Source organism: Pongo pygmaeus, chromosome 6 (genome assembly GCF_028885625.2).
Source record: "Pongo pygmaeus isolate AG05252 chromosome 6, NHGRI_mPonPyg2-v2.0_pri, whole genome shotgun sequence".
NCBI lineage: Eukaryota > Metazoa > Chordata > Mammalia > Primates > Hominidae > Pongo > Pongo pygmaeus.
Window position 1 is genome coordinate 96387845 of NC_072379.2, and position 27695 is coordinate 96415539.

The following is a 27695-nucleotide window of genomic DNA, read 5'->3' on the forward strand; positions in this document are numbered from 1 at the left end:
GCCCAGCTAATTTTGTATTTTTAATAGAGACAGAGTTTCTCCATGTTGGTCAGGCTGGTCTCAAACTCCCGACCTCAGGTGATCTGCCCGCCTCAGCCTCCCAAAGTGCTGGTATTACAGGCATGAGCCACCATGCCTGGCTGGTTTAGGTACTCTTATAAATTTTCTCTGGAATAAAACCTATACACACACACACACACACACACACACACTCACCTGCACATTCACCCTTCAACTGGCATGCACACACCAAGAAATCCAAATGTTGCCCTCCTCTTCAGTTCCAAACCAATCTTTAGGGTATTTTTAAAAAGAGATTGAGAGAGGCAAGAAATAGAATGACTATGACACTTGCTAGCTATTAAGTAGGTTTCTTTTTTTCTTTTCTGTCCAAAAAGGAGCTGGCTAATTATGCAAGTAACATGCTATATAATTCCAATGTCTTTGTTAAGCAGAGGATAGAGTTTATAGGGTATTAATTCTAAAAAAATGATACCAGAATTTGTGAGCCAAACCTATATCACTCAAATTTAAAAAGTCTTCTGAGCTTTGGGAATATTTTGGAAATATTTTATTAAAGGATAGCTTTTAGTTTAAAAAATACGTATATGAAAGAGATATAGATATGACTATAAAGAGATGATACTTCTATTAAAGTGGATGAAATAAAGTTGACATTCTGGAAACCGTAAGAGATAATGTTTTATGAATATTCTTTCAAATGTTTTGGTTCACATATCTAGTAAAGCCTATAATGCAAAACCAACAATTTGGTGGTGGATTCAATTGTGCATTTATTTTCTATTGTGGCATAACAAATTACCAAAACCTTAGAGGCTAACAACAACACACATTTATTATCTCATATTTTCTGTAGGTCAGCAGTCCAGCCATAACTCAAGCAGGCTCCTTGCTAGGGTCTCAAAAGGTCCTGATTAAGGTGCCTACCACACCTCAGGTCTCATCTAAAACTCCATGTTGCATTTAAAGTTCACTAGTTTTGACAGAATTCAGTTTCTTGTGGTTTTAAGGCTGCAGTATAATTCTTCTAGAGACTGCCTAACTTTCTCTGACACATAACCCTCTCTACAATAGGGCAGTTTACTCCTGCCAACAGGATAGCATCTCTCCTGCTTTGAGCTTTTGACCTCCAGACTCTCTTTTAAAGAGCTCACCTAATTAGGTCAGTCCTGCGTAGGTTAATTTCCATTTTAATTCACTTATAGTCAACTGATTAGGGACTTTAATTACATATGCAAAATCTCTTCATCTTTGTTGTATAATATAACCTAATCACAAGAGTAGTTATCATTGTATTCAAAAGTTTCATCCACACCCAAGGGGAGAAGATTATGCAGTGTGTACACAAGTGGGTGGGGATCTGGGGGACCACACATGTATTTACTTGTACTGGTTGTAACAGATAATTAATTATTATTTTTTATTCATATCATTAACTGGGCCAGTTTTCTGGTTTTCTCTTAGTCCAGTCCAGCTGAACCTATTCTGGGTTTTCAGTGTTTCCAAAACAAAGAATAAAGACAATGATTATGTCACTTACTCTCTAGAAAGTTGGAGGGGAATTTCTAAACTCGTGTTTTATCATATACTAACTGTATTAGAAAATCATAATTACCATCATTTATTTAACACCTACAAAGAGGTGCTTTCCACTGTAGAGTTAACAATCTTTATTTCATTCTTAGTAAATGGTTGCAATTAGGCCAGTGAGGAAGGGGGTAAAGACATGGATGCTGGAGCAGTATGGTAATTCAAGACAAGGTACATGATTGATATGGGTAGGGTATGGGGTAAAAACAGAAGAATGAAAGAAGTTGAGAAAAATTAAGTTGATATGAGGCAGATCAAGTACGATCCAAGAGTAGCCCATTCAGTTGCCATGAGAAACACTGAAAAATTAAGCAAAGGGAGGGATCTTACCTCATTTGTGATCTAGAATAGTGATCTCTAAACTGGTGTCCGTGAGACCCGGGAAAACACAAACACTCTTTTAGGGGCTTTGGGCATAGATTGCTTAAGGGGCTCAAGTTCCATCTCTTCTTCTCTCAGGTGAATTCTTTCCCAAAGGTCCCTTCTTGAGATGCATGTGCTTCTCGGAAGCCAGGCATGTCAACACCCCTGTCCTCCCACACTGCCGCTCTTTCCTACTTTACCTGAATTTTACTGTAGCTCATTGCCCTGGGTTTAAAAACCCTGGGGACACTAAACAAAAAGATCTTTGAAAATATATTAAACATATATTCATGCTGTTTATCATTTGCGGACTACTAATAATTGTATCTCTATACACTATATATGTGTATACATACGTGCATGTGTCCACTGTATGTGTGTATTTTTCTCTTAAAACCTTGGGTCACAAGACATTTTAAAATGTAATTTCAATGAATAAAAAGCTTTCAGAGAAGTATGATGAGGTGAGGAATAAAAGACTATTCAACACAAAATACAACACAGGCCAGTAAGAAATAAAGAGTGTGATTAAGGCAGTAAGCAGTGAGAAAAACAAGGTGGGGAAGGATGTGAACAATATCAAAAGGGGGAATGTACAGTATATAATGACAAATTGGTTATACTAGGAAATGGGATATGGAGAGAGAAAAGTCTAAAATATTTTAAAATTATTGGGTAGATGACGTATATGTAAGAGAGGCATTAATTTGAGGAGAAAGATCACAGGTTTACTTCTGCTTATATTGAGATGCAGGTGCTTGGCATCCTTGTTCATAGCACATCTAAGTTCATTCTTCTCCAGAAAGTCAAGGAAAGTCACAAGTAAACAGGGATAGCAAAAGCCTTGGGCATCGGCAATTCCATCCAGCATGTTGAGAACACAAAGAGGGTTGTTTGCTCCTTTCTCCATAGCATTCATTGAATAAATATTTTCTGAGCAGCTATTATATGTCAGACAAACACTTTTCTAGTAGCTGGGGATACAGAAGTGAATAAAACAGACCAAGGCCTATAACAAGATAGAAAATTCAGAACTTTAACACAAACCAGTAAAGCAAAAGATGACACTGCCTTAGTATTAGGATATTCACACCTGCCAGCCAACGTTTGAATACTGCTCTCCTTTTATTTGTTCCTTTTACTTGTTCAAAAGCTGAACTACAAATTTGTTCTAGTCACTTTGCTTCCAACCTTCTATGTTACAATCAATGTATCACTCAAAGTAAAGAATGAATGTTGCTCATTATCTGACAAATGGGTGCCAGGGTGCTCTGGGATGGGCCTTTTCAGACTTCCTTCACACTGTATTTCTCAGGAGGGGATATATACCTAAATGTCATCAGCCCACAAATATTCTGTGTATATAATTTTAACAGCGTTTTGGCATATGGAATTTTAAGACATCACAAATATATAATAAGATTGGAAGTCCTGCACAGTGCTTGAATGAAGTACTGATTTTCTTATGTTTTTCCCTGATTATAACTTCATATTCTGAATAACAGTTGGTTCTATATATTAGTTTCCTGCTTTTCAGAGACAAATAATAATGTTTGTTAAATTTATTGTATTTTCTTTAAGTTTTAAATTCAGGCATGAATGTGCAGGTTTGTCGTGTAGGTAAACCTGTGTCATGGGGTTTTGTTGTAAAGATTATTTTGTCACCCAGGCATTAAACTTAGTACCCATTAGTTATTTTTCCTGATCCTCTCCCTTCTCCTATCCACCACCCTCTGATGGGCCCCAGTGTCTATTGTTCCCCTGTATGTGTTCATGTGTTCTCATCATTTCGCTGCCACTTTAAGTAAGAACATGCAGTATTAGTATTTTTATGAAGTAAACTCCAACAGGTCCCTGGCAATTTAAAAGCTCTCTTGTGATTGATACCCCTTAGAAATCACATTGAGTATTTAGATCAGTTCACAAACTTCTTGGACTGAAGATACCTTTATACTCTTCGACATTATTGGGAAGCCCAAATTATCTGTGTGGATTATATGAATCCATGTTTTTCTATATTAGAAATTAAAACAGAAAATTCAAAACATTTATTAATTCATTTAAAATAGCAATAAAGCCATTGGCTATTAATAAATATATTTTAATGAAAAATAGTAAAACCAGTGGCATCGTCAACTTTTTACAAATTTGGCATTTAAAAAAATTTTCTTTAATGGCACCTTAAATGAAGACAGCTGGGTGTCTTGTATTTGTTTTTGCCATCAGTCTTTCAGGATATCACATATCATGTGCCATCTGAAAGTTTCATGGTGTAAAGAACAAATGATGTCTTAACATTACTGTGAAAATAGTTTTGATCTCCTGGACCCCTGAAAGGATCTCAGGAACCTCAGGTGTCCTAGGACTCTCTAAGAACAACTTTTTGCTATATATCAGAACGTGCAAGACTGATATGATCCCCTTAAGAGTACACTAATTAGTATTTACCTGTGGGCTACTCCAATTTCCCTCAGCCCCTCGGCACCAGAAACTCGTCTCTTCTCTTATTGATTATCTTTTACCCTGATTTTCTTCATGAATCCTGTAAAGGGGGGATGGGAGGGTATGTTTCACCTTTTAAGCTCTCTTTTGCATGATTGGTACTATTATTTGCCCAGTTTAAAATCCAAAAGCCTGGCATAATCCTAGATATAGCCTTCTTCTTCACTCTTCACATTTCATTTATCACCAAGTCCTGTCAATTTTATCTTCTACATACCTTTCACATAGGACCATTTCACTCCATCATTGTCTCCTTTGTCCAAGAGAGTATCATTTTTTAACATGCATGGCCTTCAGAGTGAAATATCTGTATCCACTATTTTTCCCTGCAAAAGAGAATGTTTTCAAAAATATGATTATATCATTCCTCATCTATAGAACACCACACACACACACACACCCCCCTCTCTACACATAAATTAAAAACCTTCAATGATTTCCTTTGATCTTAGGACAATGACAAAACATAACCATCTGTTACCCCCTACCTATATTTCTAACCTTATATGTGACTTCATATACCTCCACATTTCTCTCCAGGCTCTCATGCTCTCTGTTCCAGCCACAATGATTTTCTTCCTTTGCCTCATATTTTCTATGTTCTCATTATAGTCTCTTTACCGCAGCCATGCCTTCTGCCTTCAAAAAATTTTACTTTCTTCCTTACCTAGTTGGCAGCTACTCATTCACATTTCAACTAAGTTATGATTTCCTCACATCAGCTCCTTCATTTGAGCTCCCTTACTGTATCATCTCCATACATTCTTATGATAAAGTTTAATTTATACATTAGGCACAATAAGAGATTAACAACAACAATAAAATAGAATAATGATAACAATATGCCAGCATCACTATTTTTGTGGCTTGGGGCCATTGTTAAGTAAAATAAAGGATACTTGAGTATCAGCACTGCAAAACTATGACCGTTGACCTGATCACCTAGAAGGCTACTAAGTGACTAAATGGGCAGGTTGCATATACAATGCTGGACAAAGGAATGAGTCACATTTGAGGCAAAATAGAATGGAGTGTACAGTTTGAAACTTATGAATTGTTTACTTCTGGAATTTTTTATTTAATATTTTTGGATGACGGTTGACCACAGGTAACTGAAATGGCAGAAAGCAAAACAGCAATTAAGGAGGAACTACTATACTTAAGTGCCCAGAAACACTTTAGAAGTGAGACCTGGGTAGATCTTTGATAACTAAGGTTTCTATTCGAGGTATTGCTCTGGAGTGAATTGTGTCTCCCACCAAATCCATATGTTGAAGCCCCAACTCCCATTGTGACTATATTTAGATATAGGGATTGTAAGTGGTAATTAATGTTAAACGAGGTCATGAGAGTGGGCCTTAATCTGATAGGATCGGTGGCCTTATAACGAGAGGAAGAAAGAGAGAATTCTGTTTTTCTACCATGTAAGGACATAGCAAGAAAGTGGCCATTTGCAAGTGAGGAAGAGAGCCCTCACCAAGGACCCAATTGGCTAGCACCTTGGTCTTGAACTTCCTAGCCTCCAGAAATGTGAGAAGATAAATTATTTTTGTTTAAATCAGCAAATCTGCAGTCTTGTTCTGGCAGCATGAGCAGACTAATATAGGTAGGTTGCCATTGGAAACAAATATACAAAAAAATCCTTTCCCTTAGTAACCAATGAACATGGACATCACTTTAAAAGAACATAGTCATCTTTTAAGATTCAGTGTGTTTATATGATGAGAGAATATTTTTTACAAATTGTATACAATTACAAAATAATTTTTACAAATTATTTTCTTTCTCAGACAAAGCTGATTGTTTCTTTGAGTTTTCCTAATTTATCCAAGGCCAGAATAGAGATTCATAGAAATAAAATCTTGTGTCCTGTGTCAGAAAAAAACAATGCTGTCAATACCCTTTCTCAAGGGAAAAATCTTTGACTTGGAGGTCTCTTCCAAGTCATCTTCTAAAGAATAAGGCTATAGAATTGAAGGCCTTTCATGAAAGTCTTATCTCCTGAGCATTTTGTACCAGAAAAAGCTTGGATAAAGTCCAGGGAAAAGTTTGAGGTATGAATCCTGGCTTCACATGGAAAGCAAACGTGCAAGCAATTTGAGGTTCGTATTTTAGAGGTCTTTACTACTTTCCCATGTCAATTTTAAAACAAGACGCTCTTTAAATTTATAATGAGCTCGATCCTCGTCTTCATAGCCCACAGAGCACAAGTATTGTTGATGGGAGAGTGGCTTTATTACACACTGTTCTCAATCCCGAGGGACCTTCATAAAGTAAATTCTATTTCAGTTGCTCTTCAGTAGCTGGGAAGAAGCAGTGGGTTAGGCTGAACTGCTCCAGGGGATTATCAGGTATTTGTCTACCAGCCTATGAATTGACTTATTCTTAGCTATAGGGAAAAGAGAAGCAATAACTTGTCTCTACTGGGAAATCTGGGTTTTCTTTTGGTGGGGATGTTGAGGGCAGGGTGGGGGTGGTGGAAACTGTAGATGTAAGAATTTACTCATCATTCATATGAAGCTTACAGAGCCCTGGGTGTCGCTGTTTGTAATATACTATGCACTCCTCCTCTCCAGCTACCATTCAGACCTCTATCATGGCCCTGTGGCATCTCTGCAAGGCTTTGGCTAGCACTTTATAGAAAAAAGTAATCAGATTTTTTTTCTAATTAGTGATCTTGTTCTCTTGGTCTCTGTTGGGAGGCAAGATGGTTGTCCCAAGAATTAGGCAACAGTGAATACTCTTTGTCTCAAAAAAAATCTATTCAAATCTTAAAATTCACTTCCAAATTCTGTAGCAATCTGATCACAGCACAACCACACCAGCAAAGTGAAATTAATGTTCCAACAGGCACTCACTGTATTTGTTCATATTCAAACAGGACAGTGAAAAATTTCGATAGCAAATGTTGTTTTACTTAAAGCATTTCCAAACAGAAAATTTTGTGACAATCATCAAAGGAAAGCACTCCTTTACTCATAGACCACTGATGATTACATAAATACCTTTGCTTCTGCTTCCAATGGGTAGCCACTACTGATACCCCTGGCAAAATGTTTTCTTTGTAGGAACTCTCAGAAGAGTTCCAGATATTTTCAATGTTAACTGGGTAGACATGATTGCAAAAATATTTGTGTATGTGGGGATGCTGTATTTTAAAATACTTGTTGCTTTGTCTAAACAATCAACTTCACCTGATATTTGGGAATGTTTCTGTGTTTTCTGACATTTTAGTTTGGCCAGTGGGGACTTTTCAAAACCCTCCCTTACTCAGGTCCCATGTTAAGTGTTAAGTACAAAGGAATGCCTTTCCCAACATTTAATAGCCCTTTCCAAATCAATTGTCATTGAAACATTTGTTTTATTTTTACACCCGGTTTTGATATTTATACAGCAGGGCTGCAGGAGGAGTTTGTTTTACTGCCATTGAGGAATAATTAATTTTGTTTGAATAGTAAGTATGTGAGCAGCAAAGATCAAACATTTATATCACAGTTAAATGGTCTATGGACAAATCATTCATCATGATCCTCATCAGATATTTATTAAACAGCTTCATGGAGACTCATAATAACTCTTATTTATTGATGAAAACTACTTAGTTACCTTGTCGTACTAATATATCTTTATTCGCCTGTATTATTTATTCTATACATTGCCACCAGAATTATGTAGTTTTTATTTACGGGGTGACTTCTAGCAGTTGAATGTCAAAGGGAATAAATACAATGCACTGATTTCAGAGGGTAATTTGGAGTTGAAGAAAAATACTAACTAAATACTCTAGTTTGTGTTTAAAATAATGACAAATATTTCCAATGAATTAAAACACAAGAAAAATAAAACTATTAAGTTATTAGAGTTATACACATTTTAAGTTATGGGTATTTATTTTTAAAAAGATGAAAAAATGTTATTATTTAGATTCTTTACATCTTAATAAAGCCTAATGAAAAAGTTATATTTATTTGGTAAAATATTATATTTATATTAATTACAGTAATTCTTTGTATTCTATAATTTAAAAAATTCTAAAAGGTTGTGTTTTCCATCTCCAAATTAAAATATATTAAATAGTTTAAATTGTTTAATCCAAAGCCAGCATTTGGGTTTTTATTTAACGATATAACATACTTTTTAAAAAATGAATGTTCAATGACTTTTCACGTTTATAGTAAATGCTTTAAAATATGCTAATGAAAGTTTAGAAAAAAACCTATTCAACATAATAGTTCAAATGATGAGATTTATATCATTGCTATTTTTAAAAGTGAAAAAGTCTTCAATTAAATCTTGTTGGAAACCTCCAGTTGAAGTAGACAATTAGCACTAACAATGCATGTCTGAATTGACATTGAAGTTTTAGTGGATAAATCAGCAGTGAACTATTTTCCTGAATATTTTTAAGCAAGTAGCCTTTTCTTTGACTTGGGGTTTTGGTAATATAGATCTTTCATTTCACAGAGGTTCTTAAAATTTCAAAATTTGCTCTCAAATTAGGAATATGTTTAGCCTTTATCAGTATTTACCTTTTATCATTCCTCTTAATATTTCCTGATTATCATGTGATTGCTTATAGTTGCTCATTGCACCTGCCAGATATTGATTTTTTAATGAGTTGTGATAACCTATGTCTACCTTACTATCTCCATTTTTATAAGGTATATTTCCGCTTGTGTCTGAGTTTAAGGCTCTAAGTATTTCCTCAGATTGTAACTATCGTGGGTCATTTCTGTAAGAGTGTAACTTTAAAACATTATTTTTGGAAAAAATACTTTGAAATTTGAATCACCCTTGACTAATAACATGCTCTAGAAATGATAGTTGATATTTAATCTTACATTGACAATGTAGGCAGACAATTTTACTCTCTCACCCCTACCCAGGCATATCCTTACAGTAGGAAGTTACTGTCACATAGTAGAGGAAACAGCCTTTTGAAGCTGCTTCCATATTCAGAAATTTCAACAAATAATGTTAAAATCCTTAATCATGTCTAAATATTATATTCCTTTTATTTATTGTCTTGATTGGTATCTGGCAAATCATACTTGTGTCCAAGGAGTGGTGTGTCAATTTTTCATGGACTGAGCCTTGAACTAGTTTCTTAGTGAGATGCAATGGATGGGCCCATATCCAGCCAAAGATGGCACTGATTGACACCTGGACTCATCAAGACTGGATCTGTGAGTTATGTGCACAGAGTAAGAGTAGTGCTTAAGAAGAATGGCTCAGTAGTAAACAAGCAAAACAAATCACATACAATTGAGTAGGAAAGTAAAAGAGTTGAGGTACTTGAGGCAGACAATGAAGTCTATGAGATTAGTGGAAGTGTGTTTACACTGGCTCTTCTAACTTTGAACTCCCTTCCATTGCCAGGACTTTCCATCGCCAGGACTTAGTACTGACTGAGGTCACAAGTTTGCTCCTGAAGAGCTTGTGCCCCAAAATTTTCTTTTAGCATGTTAAGCTAATGAATTGATAGATGCCCAAGGACATTTATTTTTGTCTCCTTTCCCATCAATTTTATAACTAGATATGAAATATAGCAGTACAAACTTGACCTTTTACCTGTTTTAGAGTTATCACCTTTTAAAACTTTCGCCACACATTCAGTCTCCTCATATAATTTAACAGTTAATTCAAATAGTCAGAAATAGAGTAAATTAATGGCATTTATATTGATGAAATATAGTTCCTTAGGACCTATGAAATCCATCTTATTTTGTATTTCACCAAAGACCTTTGGATAGTATTGAAATTATAAAAGACTTGCATAATCAGCATCAACTTTTTCTATACAAGCCATTTCCCCAACTCCAATAATTTTTGTTCTTCCTAAAATCAATATATATCATCAATATCAATATAGATGAATTCTCTAGGCTATCAGCTCTCAGTTACCACTTTATGGGTCAATTACTGAACAATTTTCATCTTCATTTGAATTTTTTTTTAAGTTTGGATATTTCTGAGTCATATTTCTATTCTCTGAAGCAGATATACAAAACATTGAAACACTTTTTAAATGGGCTGCAATAAAGTTATTTAAAAGGAATTTACTGAAAATTTGCATAGTATAACTTATTTCAGTAATTAGGGTAGTCATTAAGGTAATGTTTTCCCTTTTTTCACAAAGCTTCATAGAATAACTCTAAACATAGGCTATTGTTTAGTTTGCCTAGGTTAGCTCATAGAATGCAATGAAATAAAGCATTCAACTAACTACACAAGGTAGCAACGGTTTGTATGAGAGAAATGTTTAGATGAAATTTCAAAGCTATTAAAAATATTCACACTATTAACTATAGAAAACTTTCATAGGCATCCCTAGTCACTGAAAGCATGTCTAATTCTGGCCTGTCCTTTGTACAGTGGTACATCCAATTCCAAAATGGATAAATCAATGAAATTTACTCAAATCTTAAACTGTCCTAGAGGCTGTCAACTTGAGTTTCATCCAGAGGCATCTTGAATAGCTATTTAGATTGTAAAGGTAGCTGGGAAGTTTACACTTTTATCAAACCATAAACATTTTCATGTATGTTTTAAAAAGATATATGAATTTTAGTTGCTCTGGAATGTTTTCAGTTACATTTTGATTGACTAAACATTACACACAGAGAGAGAGACCAAATAGTGGTAAAAATTTAATTTTATACTTTTTTTCTTAGTGACTGAGGGTTTCATAATCTTCATGAAGTATAGTAAGCATTGAAGTTGGACTAGGAAAAAATGTAGGAGATAGATCTTCCTAGGAATAACTGATTTTTTTCTTTATTGTCAACAAGATGACTAAAAATATATTTAACATGTCAGCTTAGAATTTATTTATTTATTTAATTTATTTTTTGAGACAGACTTCCGCTCTTCTTGCCCAGGCTGTAGTGCAATGGCATGATCTTGGCTCACTGCAACCTCTGCTTCCCGAGTTCAAGCCATTTTCCTGGCTCAGCCTCCCAAGTAGCTGGGATTACAGGCACCTGCCACCACTCCTGGCTAATTTTTTTTTTTTTTGTATTTTTAGTAGAGACGGGGTTTCACCATGTTGGCCAGGCTGGTCTTAAACTCCTGACCTCAGGTGATCCACCCACCTCAGCTTCCCAAAGTGCTGGGATTACAGGCATAAGCCACCATACCTGGCCAGAATATATGTATTATATTGGAGGAAAATTATGGTTAATTTCATTACTACTTTGTATGTACTTATAAGCAAGCTGATTTTAGAAATAATTGTATAGTCATTTCAGAAACACTATATATTCAGCATATATAAATTATACATGTGGAGGTAAAATGCATTTAAGTGACTTTTCAAGAAAAAACTAATTTAGGATTTGAATGAAAGGAAAATTGGAATGAAGGTAGTAATAATGTTAAGTTAAATTTCTTATTCCACTCAATTATTATAAAAGCTTATAAGTAACAGAAAAAATATCTGCTAATACAAATGCCAATGAACTCTAAGAGGCAAATGACATCTTCAAAGATTTTATGTAAGTTTTTTTTGTTGTTGTTTTTTGCCAATAGCTGACAATACTATGAATGACACTGATGTTCCTTTGGAAACAACTGAATGCATCCAAGGTCAAGGAGAAGGCTACAGGGGCACTGTCAATACCATTTGGAATGGAATTCCATGTCAGCGTTGGGATTCTCAGTATCCTCACGAGCATCACATGACTCCTGAAAATTTCAAGTGCAAGTGAGTAGACAAATGTTATACATTTCAGTAGGCCCTGGGGAAAATGAAGTAGAGTGGTTACTTTTTACTAATTTTGTGTTAGTGATCAAACTTTAGCATGTTCAGTGATAATCAGGAGTTAAAAGGCAGATTACACCTCCACTCAGAGATTTTGATTCTCTCAATCTGGGATTTGGTCCTCAAATATGCATTTCATTAAGCACTCTAGGTGGTTCAGATCCAGAGGGTAGATTCACTATTCTTTGGGAAACACATCCCTAGGTGGATTTCTGATCACAGTTTTGGTCTTGTGGGTCTGTTTAATAAATCAATCAATAGTCATGATAGCCAGACGTGTTTCAAAATACTGCCTTCTTAAATTTTCCTGTTAGCTTTGGGAGGATTACACATTTTTCCTTTTGAAAGAATGGAAAGAAAAGGCCTGCCACTGAAGTTATTAGCCTTAAAGATCTGTGAATAAAATAATTTTTCAAAACTTAAATGAATGTGTTCAGTTGTTTCTGGATTTGCTTTGAAAAGTGAGGAAGCAAATCAATTTTGTAGATGACTCAAGCCAAAGAAACTGCCCTTGAGTATCAATTACATAGTTGTTTTGTGCATTCTCTATGGGTACTTTTCACACCACTTGACTTTTGCAGACAGGCGCAGACACAATGCCATGTGGTTTTAAACTGTCCACCTTGTTATGAGGAACATAAAGTGATTGCTTATGAAATTAAGAACACACATCATTCATAGTGGCTTTTCTGAAACAGCACCTATAAATAACATATATTGGCTTTATGTAATTGGCTTTTAATAAGACAGCCTAACAATTTTGAATGAAGAGCTATGAGCACTAGTTGGCCCATCCACCATAGGAGAGGGGAGATTTGTGTTGTGTGTGTGTGTGTGTGTGTGTGTGTGCATGCACAAGTTTTAGCTAGTTCCGTAGTTTATTTGTTTAAATAGTAAATATTACTCTAAGATTTTTTCCCATTAGTTTACAAGAACAAAATTGATAGCTGTCATGCTGGGTTTATTTCCCTCATTTCCATCACAGCAATTCACTCTCTATTCATGACCCATGTGTTTCACACCTGAGAAATACATATAAAAGTAGAAAAAACAAAGAAACAGAGAAAATATTCATTATAAGGAACAAAGGAGATAGTGTCACTGCCATTCACATTTTTGTTAACTTCTAATGACTAGTAATACCCAATAAGAAATTGTGTATGTGAAGATACCTAGTAAAATTCATCTGTAAGAAAAACAGAATGGTTATAAACATTTAATTCATAGACTTCACAAGTGAAACTTAAGTATCAAAAGTTACCTGTTATATCTTGGTAGAATTTAAGTCATCTTTTCTTAATTTTATTTGGTTTAAATAACCAAACATAAGTATTAAGAAACAAAGCTTGTGCGGTGTTATAAAACTGATAAAATCTGATTCAACGTTTTTCTCAGGACATTGATTTACCATTTACTATTTGTGATCTAGTAGTGAGGGGTGTACTGGTCACGTGTCTCTATTAAACATTAAATATGAAATATTACTTGCCCCAGTACTGAGACCTTACAAATGGCAATCTTTGGAACACTGTAACTGAACAATACTGCCTGTGATGAATCCACATGAATCATAAAATCATCAATTTACTTTAGTAATTGTAAACCATCCTTTCTTCAAGTGAAAAGTAAGGACCTAGTAAAAATATTTGGGCAAATCTTGACTTTCATTCTTGCTTAATCTAGATTATTGATTGAGATGCTTCTAATACAGATGTTAAAGTCAGTCCAAACTAAGACTTTGATAACCCTCGATCTTCATTTAGTTAGCTTGTCTAAATGAACAATCCAGAACTTTAGGGGGATGAAACGGGAGGATGGCTTAAGGTCAGGAGTTCAAGACCAGCCTGGGCAACAAAGGGTGACTCCATCTCTACCAAATAATAGAAAATAAAGCCAAAGTGTATGCAAAGTTCATGTAAAATTTAACACACATATTTTATACTGACATAGATTTTTTTTAAATGTAAGTATAAATTGCTTATCTCATCTATTCCAGTTAATAATTTTATAAGAAGGCTAAAGGTTTGGATATGGGTTATTAACACTTAACTATACAGTGGCTTTAACCATTGGCGGCTGATGTTCTCATATCCTTAAATAACAGTTTGTGTCAGGACTTAACTTTGATTAGATATGACTAATACTTGTTGACTTTCTAACCCAACACAAGCTTCTTCCTTAAAAATTTCTCATTTCGGCCGGGTGCAGTGGCTCATGCCTGTAATTCCAGCACTTTGGGAGGCCGAGGTGGGCAGATCACGAGGTCAGGAGATCGAGAACATCCTGGCTAACACGGTGAAACCCTGTCTCTACTAAAAAAAAAAAAATTAGCTGGGCATGGTGGCGGGCACCTGTAATCCCAGCTACTCGGGAGGCTGAGGCAGGAGAATGGCGTGAACCCGGGAGGTGGAGCTTGCAGTGAGTGGAGATCGCGCCACTGCACTCCAGCTTGGGCGACAGAACGAGACTCCGTTTCAAAAAAAATAAAAAATAAAATAAAATATCCTCAGTTTCGAATGGTCCATTTGGATATTAATATAATTGTATAACAGTACTTCTAATTGGACGTAAGTGATACAAATACTGTGGTTTCCAAAAGATTGAATATTAATTTAGTTATTAACAAGGAATCTATGAAATAAAAGCACCTACTTGTTTAAAATTAGCATATTTAATACATTCTATTTATCATGAAATCCACATTTTATTTAATGTGAACCTTATTTATATTGATAGAAAACCATTAAAAGTCTTCTACATACAGAGAATATTAGCATAGATTTTTTTTCTTATTAGGAACTCTAAATTTCTAATTAAAATACTGGTAAAATGAAGAAGATACATGTACTACATTGAAAATTTGTTCTATAGTTCGTTTTTCTATAGTATAACTGGGCCTTAATTTTACAGAAATATATATAAAGATTTTAGGTAGCCTCTCTAAATCAATAAATAATTGCTTTGTAATTAAAATAAATCAATGCATCAAATTAAATAAATCAAAGAAATGCAGAACTCAAGTAAAACTAGCTATCATATTTTTTGTGGCACATATTTGAATAGATTGAACTTCCATTTTACATGAGAGTAGTTAATGACTATTGATAATAACCTTTCTTCCACAAAGAGAGATATATGTTGTTTCTACACAATATGTGGGCCATGAACATGTAATAAATAACAGGCCAATGTTTTGAAATGGTACCAATTGAGAGTCTCATTCTTGAGACTGAGTGAGAAGAATGCAGTGTTACCGTTTCTCTCTTTTATGAAGCAGTAATGTTTGGGTGAAACTCTAGGCCTGTGGAAGGAAAAAAATATTAACATATGACAGCATTTATTTCAGTAATTTGGGTAGTGTCAGTTATGTATACTGAGTATTAAATTGTTATAGCTATTCTAAGTCCAAAAACTTAGAACTCTATTTATAAACATGCATACATTCTAGAATTCTAGAAATGTAATAGTGCTGACTTCACCAACGTAAGAACTCCGGCAATTTACATTAACATGCTTATTCTCAATAGGGACCTACGAGAAAATTACTGCCGAAATCCAGATGGGTCTGAATCACCCTGGTGTTTTACCACTGATCCAAACATCCGAGTTGGCTACTGCTCCCAAATTCCAAACTGTGATATGTCACATGGACAAGGTAATAACTGACATTCTGCAGGGTGGGCATGATTAAATTCAGGGGAAATGGCTAAAGGGAGGACACATTTTACAGCATAAGATCTACTTCTTGCTGCACTTGTTTCGCTGGCTTGCAAACAAAATCACCAAGTTTGAAGTTGGATTTTTCTTATATGTTTATTCACTCAACGTTTATTTATTTAGCTGAGTGTATGCTACTGACAGCCACAGTTCTAAGCCTTGGAGATATACCAGTAAACAAAACTAAGCTATCTGACCCCCTGGAGCTAATATCCAACTGATAGAAAATAAGCAAAATAAAAATGAGAATGGGAATATTACAGTAGTTTGTCATAAGTAGTAGAGAGAAAAATGTCACAGAGTTAGAAAAGAGGGGTGCTGCTCTTTTATATTTTAATGTTCAGGGAAGATCTTACTTGCTGTGTTAACATATAAGAAGGACCCAAGGGCAGTGAGGGAGCAGCATGTGCCATGCACATATATGTGTAAGAGTATTCTAGATAAAGAAAACTGCAAATGCAAATGGTGTGAGATGAGGGAGTTCTGGGAAAGTTAAATAAATAAGCACATCACTATAGCTAGTACAAAATAAGTAAGATGAAGAGTAGTAGGAGATGAGATTAGAGAGGGAATTGGGCTAAAATTGCATCAGCCTTTCAGGAATTGTTTGCCCTTTTGCTCTGAAAGAGAAAGGACTCTTAGGACTCTTCTCTGAAAGGAGAAATTACACAATCTGACTTAAGTTTTAACTGGATCACTCTGGCTGTATTTCGGAAAATAGCTAGAATTCTTGACAAGGGTTAAAACAGGAGAACCAATGAAGTGATTGTTTCAGTAATTCAGACTACAGATGGGAGTGACTTGACCCTGGTTGTTAGCAGTGTAGCTGCTGGATAATGGTGGGGTTTAAGGGAAATCACTATTGCATTTGGAAACATAGATGCCACTGAAGATAACTGCCTCAGGGAGTGGTAGTAAAATCAGATTGAAATAGATTTTTAAGTCAAAAAGTAATAGATGAAGGTGAGGTTGCTGAGAAAAGAAAATGCTTATATCCTGCTAGTGGGAATGTAAATTGATTCAGCCACATGGAGATTTCTCAAAAAACTTAAAACACAACTACCATTCAACACAGCAATCCCATTACTGGGTGTATACCCAAAGGAATATACATCATTCTACCATAAAGACACACGCATGCATATGCATGCAAAATAATCTATGCACCCAACCCCAGTGACACACAATTTACATATAACAAACCTACCTATGTACCCATGAACGTAAAATAACTTTTTTAAAAGGTAGATTTTTCAAACAAATAATTTGTTAAATATTAATAATAAAGTTGAGTCCTGGGAATTACTGATGTATAGTAAATTGAGAGTTATCCTTTTTAAATGATCTATTTCACATAGACTTAATTGTGATGGTGATGATCATGGTTAGCCCTAAATCATCCTTGAAATCCCAAGCCAAATTTAAAGCTCCATCTCATAGACTTACTGCCATAGGCATACTTGTTCTATCCTTTAACTTTTTCCACAGTGTCATTCTTCACAAGCAACTCTGAAAATAGAGTTGTAGAGGGAAGAGAGGATGAGTCCCTTTTCAGTCAATTTCACTGTTCTTTTAAGGATCAGTTGGAAATAAAGTTGAAGCCAATGATTAAGGGAAGTTTGGTACTAGCTGAGTCTTCTGTGTTCCTGTCTCATTTACTTGAACATTTGTTAATAATTTGTGAGTGATAAAGGAAAACAATTATTTGATAAACCTTTGGTGTGTATTAAGATATTTTATATACATATACATCACTTAAAAAGGATCAGGTAATAGAATATGAAAATTTTGGATTCTGGAGGGTAAACATGGTATTGCTTATCAGATAATTCATTCATAGGTGAAAATATTACTTTTATGGAATTTAAGTAACTTGCCTAAATTCTCAAATTGGCACATTGGGATTCAATCTGACTCTCTTTACATTGACCTTTTCATTCTTTCATCCGTTTTTCCTTTCATTCATTCTTTAACAACACATTATATTACTATTCTTTAACAATATATTGCACCATTGCACCTGATATATGCAACAATCTGCTAGACTCTGTGGGACAATTTAAAAACGAAGAAGCTGTACACCTTCTACTCAAGAAAAACACTGTTAGCCAAATCAACATTCAGCTGTGGAATTTTAACTGTCAGTTAAGTTGTTGTTTGACACTGCTGAGCTAATAGTAAGTGTTGTTTTATATATCTATAGAAAAATGTTTATGTTTATATCTATAGAAAAATACCTAGATCTAAGTAGATAGATCTATCTAATGTTTTAAGTAGATAGATTTATCTTAGATCTAGATATTTTTCTATAGATATAAATCTATACACACACATATATATGTGTATATATATATGTGTGTGTATATGTATGTGTGTGTATATATATATATATGAAAGATGTTGCTCTTATCCTTCTCCATAAAACAGAAAATATAAGTTCTACATATAGTTAGATGAGTAGAAACATTTTTCAAATCTTGCAACATCTGAATTAACGTATATATAAATATTCTTCCAACTGGATATTAAAAAACACTATTAAAGACAAATGAAAACTGAAATTACAGAATTTCTTTAAAATGTTGATAAAACACTACATATTATATATACTATATATTATATACTTAAGGCAGTAAACAATATAATTTAAATGTTTATATCAATATCATAAAATGTATTTACAGTTATTTCAGTCTTAAAATCTATTCTAATGAGAGTATATACAGTCAGAAAATTGTATCCAAAAATCATCTGGATTTTTTTCCTTCTCTGTATTACTGGTATACGTTTGATATATACATAGGCATATTTCTGTCTTTATTTTCATCTTTCTGGATATTAGTTTTTGAATATTTAAAACCTTAACATTGGATAATAGTCAATACTATATGAAAGGGTAAATTCAGAGAAGTGTCCTTTTCTCTTGCTTCCATTGCACTCCATTTCTATTTTCTACTCACCGTTGCAAGTAGACAATTTCATTAGTTTCTTGTTTATGGCTCTTATGTATTTTCCATTCTTTACTTTTTTGGAATATGTGTGTAGGTTTGTTACATAGGTAAACTTGTGTTATGGGGGTTTGTTGTACAGACAATTTCATCACCCGGGTACTAAGGCTAGTACCCATTAGTTATTTTTCCCAACATAAAATGTTACTGTTGATGTAAATTTGTAGATGACCTTTCATATTCAAATGTACATTTTTCATTCATGTAAAAATTAAGAATGTTAAATATAAAAAGTCACTTTAAAAATGTTTGGTATTATTTAAAAGTATATAATATTTTATTTTATTTTATTTTTTTATGCCATGTAAAATTTTATGAAATTCAAATTTAGTGTCCATAAATAAAATTTTGTTGGAACACAGTCAAGTAGAATAATCCTTTATAAATTTGGAATGTAACATATATATATATATATATATATACTTTTTAAATTTTCATTTTTTTTTTTTTTTGAGACAGAATCTCACTCTGTCACCCAGGCTGGATTGCAGTGGCATGATCTCGGCTCATTGCAACCTCCGCCTCTGGGGTTCAAGCAATTCTCCTGCCTCAGCCTCCTGAGTAGCTGGGATTATAGGCACATGCCACCACACCCAGCTAATATTTTATATTTTTGGTTGAAATGGGGTTTCACCATGTTGACCAGGCTGGTCTTGAACTCCTGACCTCAAGTGATCTACCTGCCTCATTCTCCCAAAGTGCTGGGATTACAGGTGTGAGCCACTGTGCCTGACCAACTTACATTTTTTGAAGAACTTGATTTCTGACTACATTTCTTTTGATTAAAAATATGATCAATATGGCCGGGCGTGGTGGCTCATGCCTGTAATCCCAGCACTTTGGAAGTCCAAGGCGGGTGGATCACTTGAGGTCAGGAGTTTGAGACCAGTCTGGCCAACATGGTGAAACCCCATCTCTACTAAAATAAAAAATTAGCCAGGTGTGGTGACGCATGCCTGTAGTCCCAGCTACTCAGGAGGCTGAGGCAGGAGAACACAAATTGCTCAATTAAAAAAAGAGAAACAGAAAACCTCATAGAGCATAGTAAGAGACACAGGAGTCAGTTTAAAGTGACTTCCATTGGCCAAATTTGGAACAATTTGAGCATCAAAATGAATAACAGGAATAGATTATATATCATATTAAATAAAAAGAAAATCCACTGGTCCACATTTAATTTACTACTTCTACAGCTTTTGCTAGCACTTCTACTACTAATACCTAAATGAATGGGGTAAGGGAAAAGGAAAAATATTTATCTACAGAAGAATGCTAACTAACAAATCAAAGATATGTTAGAAATAGCAAAATAACTATTTTACCATCAGCATGACAATAAGTGGTTCATGCAAAATTTATTAACGTATGCCTAAGCTATTTTGTGAAAATTTGTTTGGCATTAGGATATTTACTCAGACTCAAAGGCCCCAACCGATTTTTTTGTTAAATACAAAGAGGAGTTTTTCCTTTGCACCACTTAACCAAGTGATCAAACACATCACCAGTGATGGAACGAAGTGACATCGTGTGTCACAAGATGTTATGCTCTAAAAAGGACAAAGCATCACTGATGCAATATTCCTGTCAAATATCTTTAACTTGGTTTTATTTATGAGAAAATAAATCAAACAAAATGAACTTAAAGAGCATTTGTAAAACAGCTGACTTGGGTGACTCAGAATTTCAATGTCATAAAAGACAAAAATCAAAACATAAGGAATGTGGCTAAGAGATGAATGTTCGTTATATTACTTTTCTATGGAATGAAATTTTTCAGAAGAAAATGTTGGGAAATACATGTGTTATTCTAAAAATTCTTATTTCTTTGTTGTTCCAAAGGGCCACTCATTTAAATTATTTTGTTTTTAAATTATTATTTGTTATATTTGAATTTGCATAAGCCCTTATTTTGATGAAGATATTGGGCTTAAAATAAAGATATTTTAATCTGAGATATTTGCGTATTTTTGATTTGTACAGATTTCAAGTACTTTAATTTTTTTTCTTTTTGTTTTGAGACGGAGTCTCGCACTGTCGCCCAGGCTGGAGTGCAGTGGCGCCATCTCGGCTCACTGCAAGCTCCGCTTCCTGGGTTCACGCTATTCTGCTTCAGCCTCCCGAGTAGCTGGGACTACAGGCGCCTGCCATCCATGCCCTGGCTAATTTTTTGTATTTTTAAAGTAGAGACAAGGTTTCACCGTGTTAGCCAGAATGCTCTTGATCTACTGACCTCGTGATCTGCCCGCCTTGGCCTCCCAAAGTGCTGGGATTACAGGCGTGAGCCAGCGCGCCCAGCCCTTTCAAGTACTTTAATTTTTATGTTGATTTCATGATTCCATAATCTTTTTGTTTTATCTGCCTTAATATTCATTGGACTTATTTCTGTATATTTTATGTCTAGATTGTTATCGTGGGAATGGCAAAAATTATATGGGCAACTTATCCCAAACAAGATCTGGACTAACATGTTCAATGTGGGACAAGAACATGGAAGACTTACATCGGTGTGTAAATTTCTTCCTTTCAATATATAGAATGTAGTGATACCAACGGACTGTGTATTTAGATATGTACATTGTTATTTCTTTCTATTCTTTTATATATCATGGTAAGCTAAAAAAGCATTAGATTGGTTTTTCTTTACAACTCATCATAACATTGTTTATGTAGCAAACTTTTAAATATGCAATTCAAGTTAGTGGATATTTATTGAGCATTTACTATGTGTTCTGTACTGTAACTAGTACCATGGGGAACATCAACAAAAAGTGGATAATGTTTTGGTTCCAGCCTCCAAGGAGGATATGGTCACATTGACACAATAGTTACATAACTTAATAAGACAGTGTATAAGTAAGTGGCAAATCTGGTGTTTGAAATAGTGCATTTTATGGGATTATTGTTTTCATATTTAATAATTGATAGTTTATGAAAAAATCAATGAATAATCACTCATATAATTTAAATTTCTAAAATACTAAATCTTAACTATGAAAAATGTGTAATGACAGGTTTCCTTATGTAGCTTTGATACATAAAATTTTCCAATAATTACAGGAATGTATATGTAGTTGAAAAAATCTACAAATTTTAGAGAATTACAGATTTTTACCATAGATATACTCAAAGACAGAGAAGGTAGCACCCATTCAGCCCTAGCAATAGTGCTAGTGTTTACAAAATTGCAAAAGAAGTATGACACATAATTGTGACCTAAAGTAGGTTTTTTCATAAACATCCCAGAGTATATGCACTAGAATAAAAGAAAAAACAAGTTACAGTCATTTGATCAAGTGCATATAACATGGCTGCTTTACATGAGTTATGCCATTTAACTACCATAATCCTATAGGGATTCATATGTGAATAGGTATTTAAGGGCTCATAGAGATGGAGTGACTTTGCTTCAGTCTTAACTTTAAGTTCCTTATTCTCTTCCAGTGGATTATATTGTTTCAATTCATTTACTTCACGCAAAAGGATAGTTCTAAAATAATGCTCTCCAATATAAAGACAATGCAGCTCACAAATGTAAGCGACATATGTTCTGTTAAATTCCTAGTAGCCACTTTTAAAGAGGTAAAAATAAACAGGCAAAATTAATTTTAATATATTTTATTTAATCCAATATATCTACAGTTTTTCATTTCAATATGTATTTAATACAAAATGATTAAAAATATCTTTTACATTATATTCTTATGCTCCATATTCAAAATCTGGTGTCTGTTTACACTTACAGCACATGTCAATTTGGACTGGATCAATTTCTCAGTAGCCGTATGTGGCCAGTGGCTACTGTATCGACACTGGAGTTCTAGGACTTCAAAGAGCAGCAGAGTTCTGTCCTTATAGATCTCCCACTCTAGTGTGGGATGAAAGCAAACAGGGAATGCCATATGAAAACTATGAAAGATAGCATATTTTATGCTATAGGAATGCAAAGAAGTGCCTACTCAGACATAAGTGGTCAGGAAGGGTTCTTAAAGGAGAGAAATTAGCTGGGATGTACATGATGAGTAGGAATTGGGCAAGGGAAGTAGAGGAGGAAGAGGACAGTAGACACAAGAAATTGCATGTGCAAAGGCCAAAGCATTAGATTATTTGAATATAGGAAATAATTTTGGTAAGACAGAAAGAATGTAACTTGTTCAATGTCCACAGAGAAGGAATTCATAAAGTGGCAACACCATATAGAGAGTCTTGTAAGCTCAGTTGAGAAATCTAAATTTTATCCTGAGGATTAAAAGGATTTATTAAATAATTTTAAGTAAGAATTGGCATGATTAAAATAAATGCTACTTTCAGCACTGCTGTTTTTTAAAGCATTTTTAGAAACATGCAGTGGTGGGTGGGGTGGATTGCTCTTATGGACTTGTGAGAGATAATTGTTCTCATCGTCTTTCAAAAGCGTTGTCTTCAGTGATTTTACATTAGAAGTTTGGAATTTTCATGGTAGAAGTATTTACACTACAGAAATCAGCAACAGCTACAGACGAGGATTCCTCATCTTCATCCTTAGCACACACACAACTCAAAGTACCAGTTGGTAAACTTTTACCAGCATGCCACTGAAAATATGTGATATATTTATTTAGAAACTATCAATGGGTCTCTAATAATACTTAATTCATCAAGTTTAGGTTTGACTTTTGGAAACAATTTGTAAGAAATTGATCAAAGATTAAGTCACATGGTACCATTTTGGCTTAAGGACAAACTTTGTAAGTAGGAGATAGAGCATGGCGGTTTTGAGCACTGACTCTTGAAACAGCCATGGGTTCAAACCCCAGGTCTAGTGTTTGCAAGTCATGTGACATTACACCAATTAGTTTTCCTCTCTGGATTTCAATTTCCACAAATGTAATATGGCATAACCTTAAAGACTATCTCATAAGATTGGTCTAAGGTTATATCTATAAAGAACCTACAACACGATGTGGCATGTAATGAGTACTATATGTGTTTACTGTTATTCTTGGTCCAGAAAAATGAACCTTGGTCTGGAAATATAGTCCAAGTTTCCATGTCCAAGCTTTTTAAAATTTTATTTTAAATGACACATTAATTATATTCAAGCATGGTAGCAATTAATAACTAGAAACAAGTTCAGTAAGATGCATAGTTTTAATTACTTTTATGATCAGTCAAGGTGGCCATGTAGAATTGACTTCATTCATGTTATTGAGGTAAATGTAAATATTGATGTTACGTGAATGAAAATGGCCTTATAAAATAATTTACAGCAAATTTACAATCTTTGCTTTTCTTTTGTAATAAATTTAGTTAAGATGTAAATTAGAAATAAAGTATTGCTTGGTTATCTGTCAGAAAATAATATTTTGTAACTATGACCAGTAAAATTTAGAATTTTAATTATTTAATTAACACATTATTAATTTCAGTATATCCTCTTGTACTCTGTCCTAGTGATATTGCTAGTGATGCTTCATTTGTATCTAAAATGTAAAAAAATACTTGTATAATAGCTTGTATTTTTTATGTATTTTATAGTTTTAATCTTTGCCATCTGCTTGCTTTAGACAATGTTTCTCTTATTTCTATGCACAGAAGTATCGTTACCATGCCACTGGGATTATCAAATAGAGGCAAAATCACAAAATCTAATATCCCAATTATGGAGCCCTCTTCCATATTTTCAAGTTAGAGAATCTGCTTCTAAAGTGTAGGAACAACAGTAGCAACCAAACAGACCTCAAACAAAATAGCTAAAATTCATCCCAAGTAAAAGGTTATGCTATATCTACAGTGAAAGTAATGTGCTGAGATTATATCTTTTTGTAATATTTTGTGTCTCTTGGATGGAATGAGCATCTTGTGATGTGCAAACCCTGTTGTTTCCGCAGTCATATCTTCTGGGAACCAGATGCAAGTAAGCTGAATGAGAATTACTGCCGAAATCCAGATGATGATGCTCATGGACCCTGGTGCTACACGGGAAATCCACTCATTCCTTGGGATTATTGCCCTATTTCTCGTTGTAAGTACAGTTAGGGATTGGTGTCTTGTGAAATATTTTAAATGTACTACATTTCATCTAAAAGTTGTAAATAATATAGGTGGTCTGGCATTTATTCCCAAATGAGGAAGCTCTCCAGAGAGCAACACACACAAATGTACACAACACACACACAGACATACCACATGGTCTCTCTTTCTCTCTCTCCATCTCTCGTATAGATAAGAAGAAATTTTAACATTTTAAAGGAGATTCTCTTCCCTCAGAAGATTTCCATTGGGATTCCGAAAGCATTAATTGGCCACAGTTCTAATATGACTGGGCTAGAAAGATCTCCCCCTCCCCAACACCAATGCTACCTGTTCGGCTTCTGAATATAGCAGAGCTCTCAGCAAAGTTCCCAGCCCACTAAAAGAGCCGTGAGCAGATCTGAACTAGTGGTACTTCTATTTCCTTCTCAGTTCTTTAACTTAAGACTAAAGAAGAGCCTGGAGTTTTCCACCCAGTTATCTGATTCCCAGATGGCTTTGTTAAAAAGATATTAGTGTATAAAGTAGAAGTTATATAAAAAAATATAATACATGTTTGACATAGTTCATATAAAATACATGTCTGGTATAATTCATATTAAAAAGTCCCTAGATATCAATAAGAAAAAGATGTGAGAACTCAGGAAAAAAAAGTAGAAAATAAATCTTCAAAAATATAGCTAATAAATAAATGAAAAGGCATTAAAACATATTAGTAGGAAAAAAAATATTTAAGACATGAGAAATCACTTCTACCTGTCAGGTTGGCAAATAAAATGATTGTAAATATCCAGTATTAGTGAGGACCTGGGTAATCAGACTGTCTCAATTCTATGCTACTTACAGTGTGAATTCAAAATCCTGCTTGGAAGTTAGTTTGATAAAATGTATCAAAAGCAGTAATAATGTTGACATAGATCAAGATTTTTGAGCCTCCGCACACCCACATTTTGGGGTAGATGCTGTTCTGTGCATTGTAGCATGTTTAGTAGTATTCCTGGACTCTATCCACTAGATGCCAGTAGCATGACACCTGCTCCAAGTCGTGACAATCAAAACTATCTCTAGACATTGCCAATGTCCCCTGGAGGGCAAAGTCGTTTCCACTGGTAACCACTGACGTAGAGTAATATGTATTGAGATGTAAGTATGTCTTAAATATGTTATTGAGTGAAAAAGCCTTTTTATAAAACTGTGTCAGTAGAAAGAGACCATTTTACTATACTATGTATCTGTAACTCTATGTTTACAACAAACATCCTTTACCACAATGTTAAACCACCTTCTCTTTAGAAAGGAAATACTTCTATAAGTTCAATAAGAACTTTGTTTTAAGAATGTTTTTCTAGTGAGACAAGCCAGTAGTAGCAAGTACCTTGAGAACAGCAGCAAAAATATCTACTCTCAAAAGAGATTAAATTGAAGAAATAATAATGTTGCTTTTAAAAAATGAAATACAAACACAAGTCTATGTTTTTCTAGAATTTATGTCAAATTAAAGAGGTAAATTTCACCTTAAATGGAAACAGCAGTCATGTTTTATGAAATTCTAGCATTAAAGGCAAACTTTTAAAATATGATGTTAATGAAGTCTACCTGTAATTAAGACTTGGAGCTGCTCCATCTAGTTTTAATAGGTTGGGAAATTCTCTATAAGAATAAATAACTAAATATATTATATGTTTGCAAATAAATGGCATTTCTAATAAGTTTATTTTCATTTTATCAGCCATGATCATAGCCTTTCAAATTAATTTGTTTTCCTAATGTTCTTCACTTTTCCCTTATTAAGGTTGGCATAGGCCCAATGTTAAAAGAAACACACCTACCTTTTCAGAGAATGCCATACAAAAATATTTAAAAATTATTAAAAGATTATTATTTTTCTAAGTACTAGTTTTATAGCACTATGTTTTTGTTAAGTCTCTATGTTTAAGACTAATGGAGGCTCATAGAATATACAATCGTGTAGGAAGAAGGAAAAAGGCAATTATCTGCCTTCTAAAACAGGTTATTTTGCTTCCTCTACAGAGTTCCAGATTTTTAAAAATCACAGCAGCTCTATCTAGCACATATGCATGGTTAAGAGTGTAATGCCCTATAGTATCTCAAGGCACTGTGATTTCATTTATAATCACAAACCAAGAGAGCCAGTACTCTAATAATTTACAAGTTTTCAAAAAAATTTTTTTAACTAATATTTTTAAACTAAAAGTAATGTGCTGTTGAAAGACTTGATGGGGTTACTAGTATTTGATTAAATGCTTTTGCAGATAAATCATTTTATTTCAATGTATACCACACATTAATTTCAATAAAGATTTTTACACTGTCATTTTTCTAACTAATATTTATAGCCAGAATTTATTTACATTTTCTCCCTGGTGAAAGGGTGATAATATTTGTCTTTAGAAGATTTGAGTTCTTATTATTTATATAACTGCAAAGACTGTATAAATCATTTTCACACTGTAAAATTCTCTTACAAAACATGTAAAAGTTTTTATTCTTTTTTTCTAACATGCTTACAAAATAATATTTTACATATTTTTAAGTTTATCAAATATGCAAACATAAAAATGTAAAGGTGCCTATATGATTGAGTATACACAGACACAGTTAGTATACTATTTTAGAAAAATCTTAATTAGCTACCAAGAGCATAGTGGTTAAGAACTTCAATCCAGACTTCCTAAGAATGCCGGACCCATCACTTTTAAGTA

The 27695-nt window shown here is 34.1% G+C and overlaps 1 protein-coding gene across 2 annotated transcripts in view; it reads left to right on the plus strand.

Moving 5' to 3' along the window:
• Positions 1 to 27695, plus strand: part of HGF (hepatocyte growth factor) — a 73441-nt gene that overhangs the window by 30287 nt on the left and 15459 nt on the right. For both annotated transcript variants that reach the window (XM_054496232.2, XM_054496233.2), the window contains 4 exons: positions 12007 to 12181; positions 15766 to 15893; positions 21365 to 21467; positions 24831 to 24964. In XM_054496232.2, the coding sequence (XP_054352207.1) occupies positions 12007 to 12181; positions 15766 to 15893; positions 21365 to 21467; positions 24831 to 24964 (540 nt within the window). The remainder of the gene's footprint in view (positions 1 to 12006; positions 12182 to 15765; positions 15894 to 21364; positions 21468 to 24830; positions 24965 to 27695) is intronic.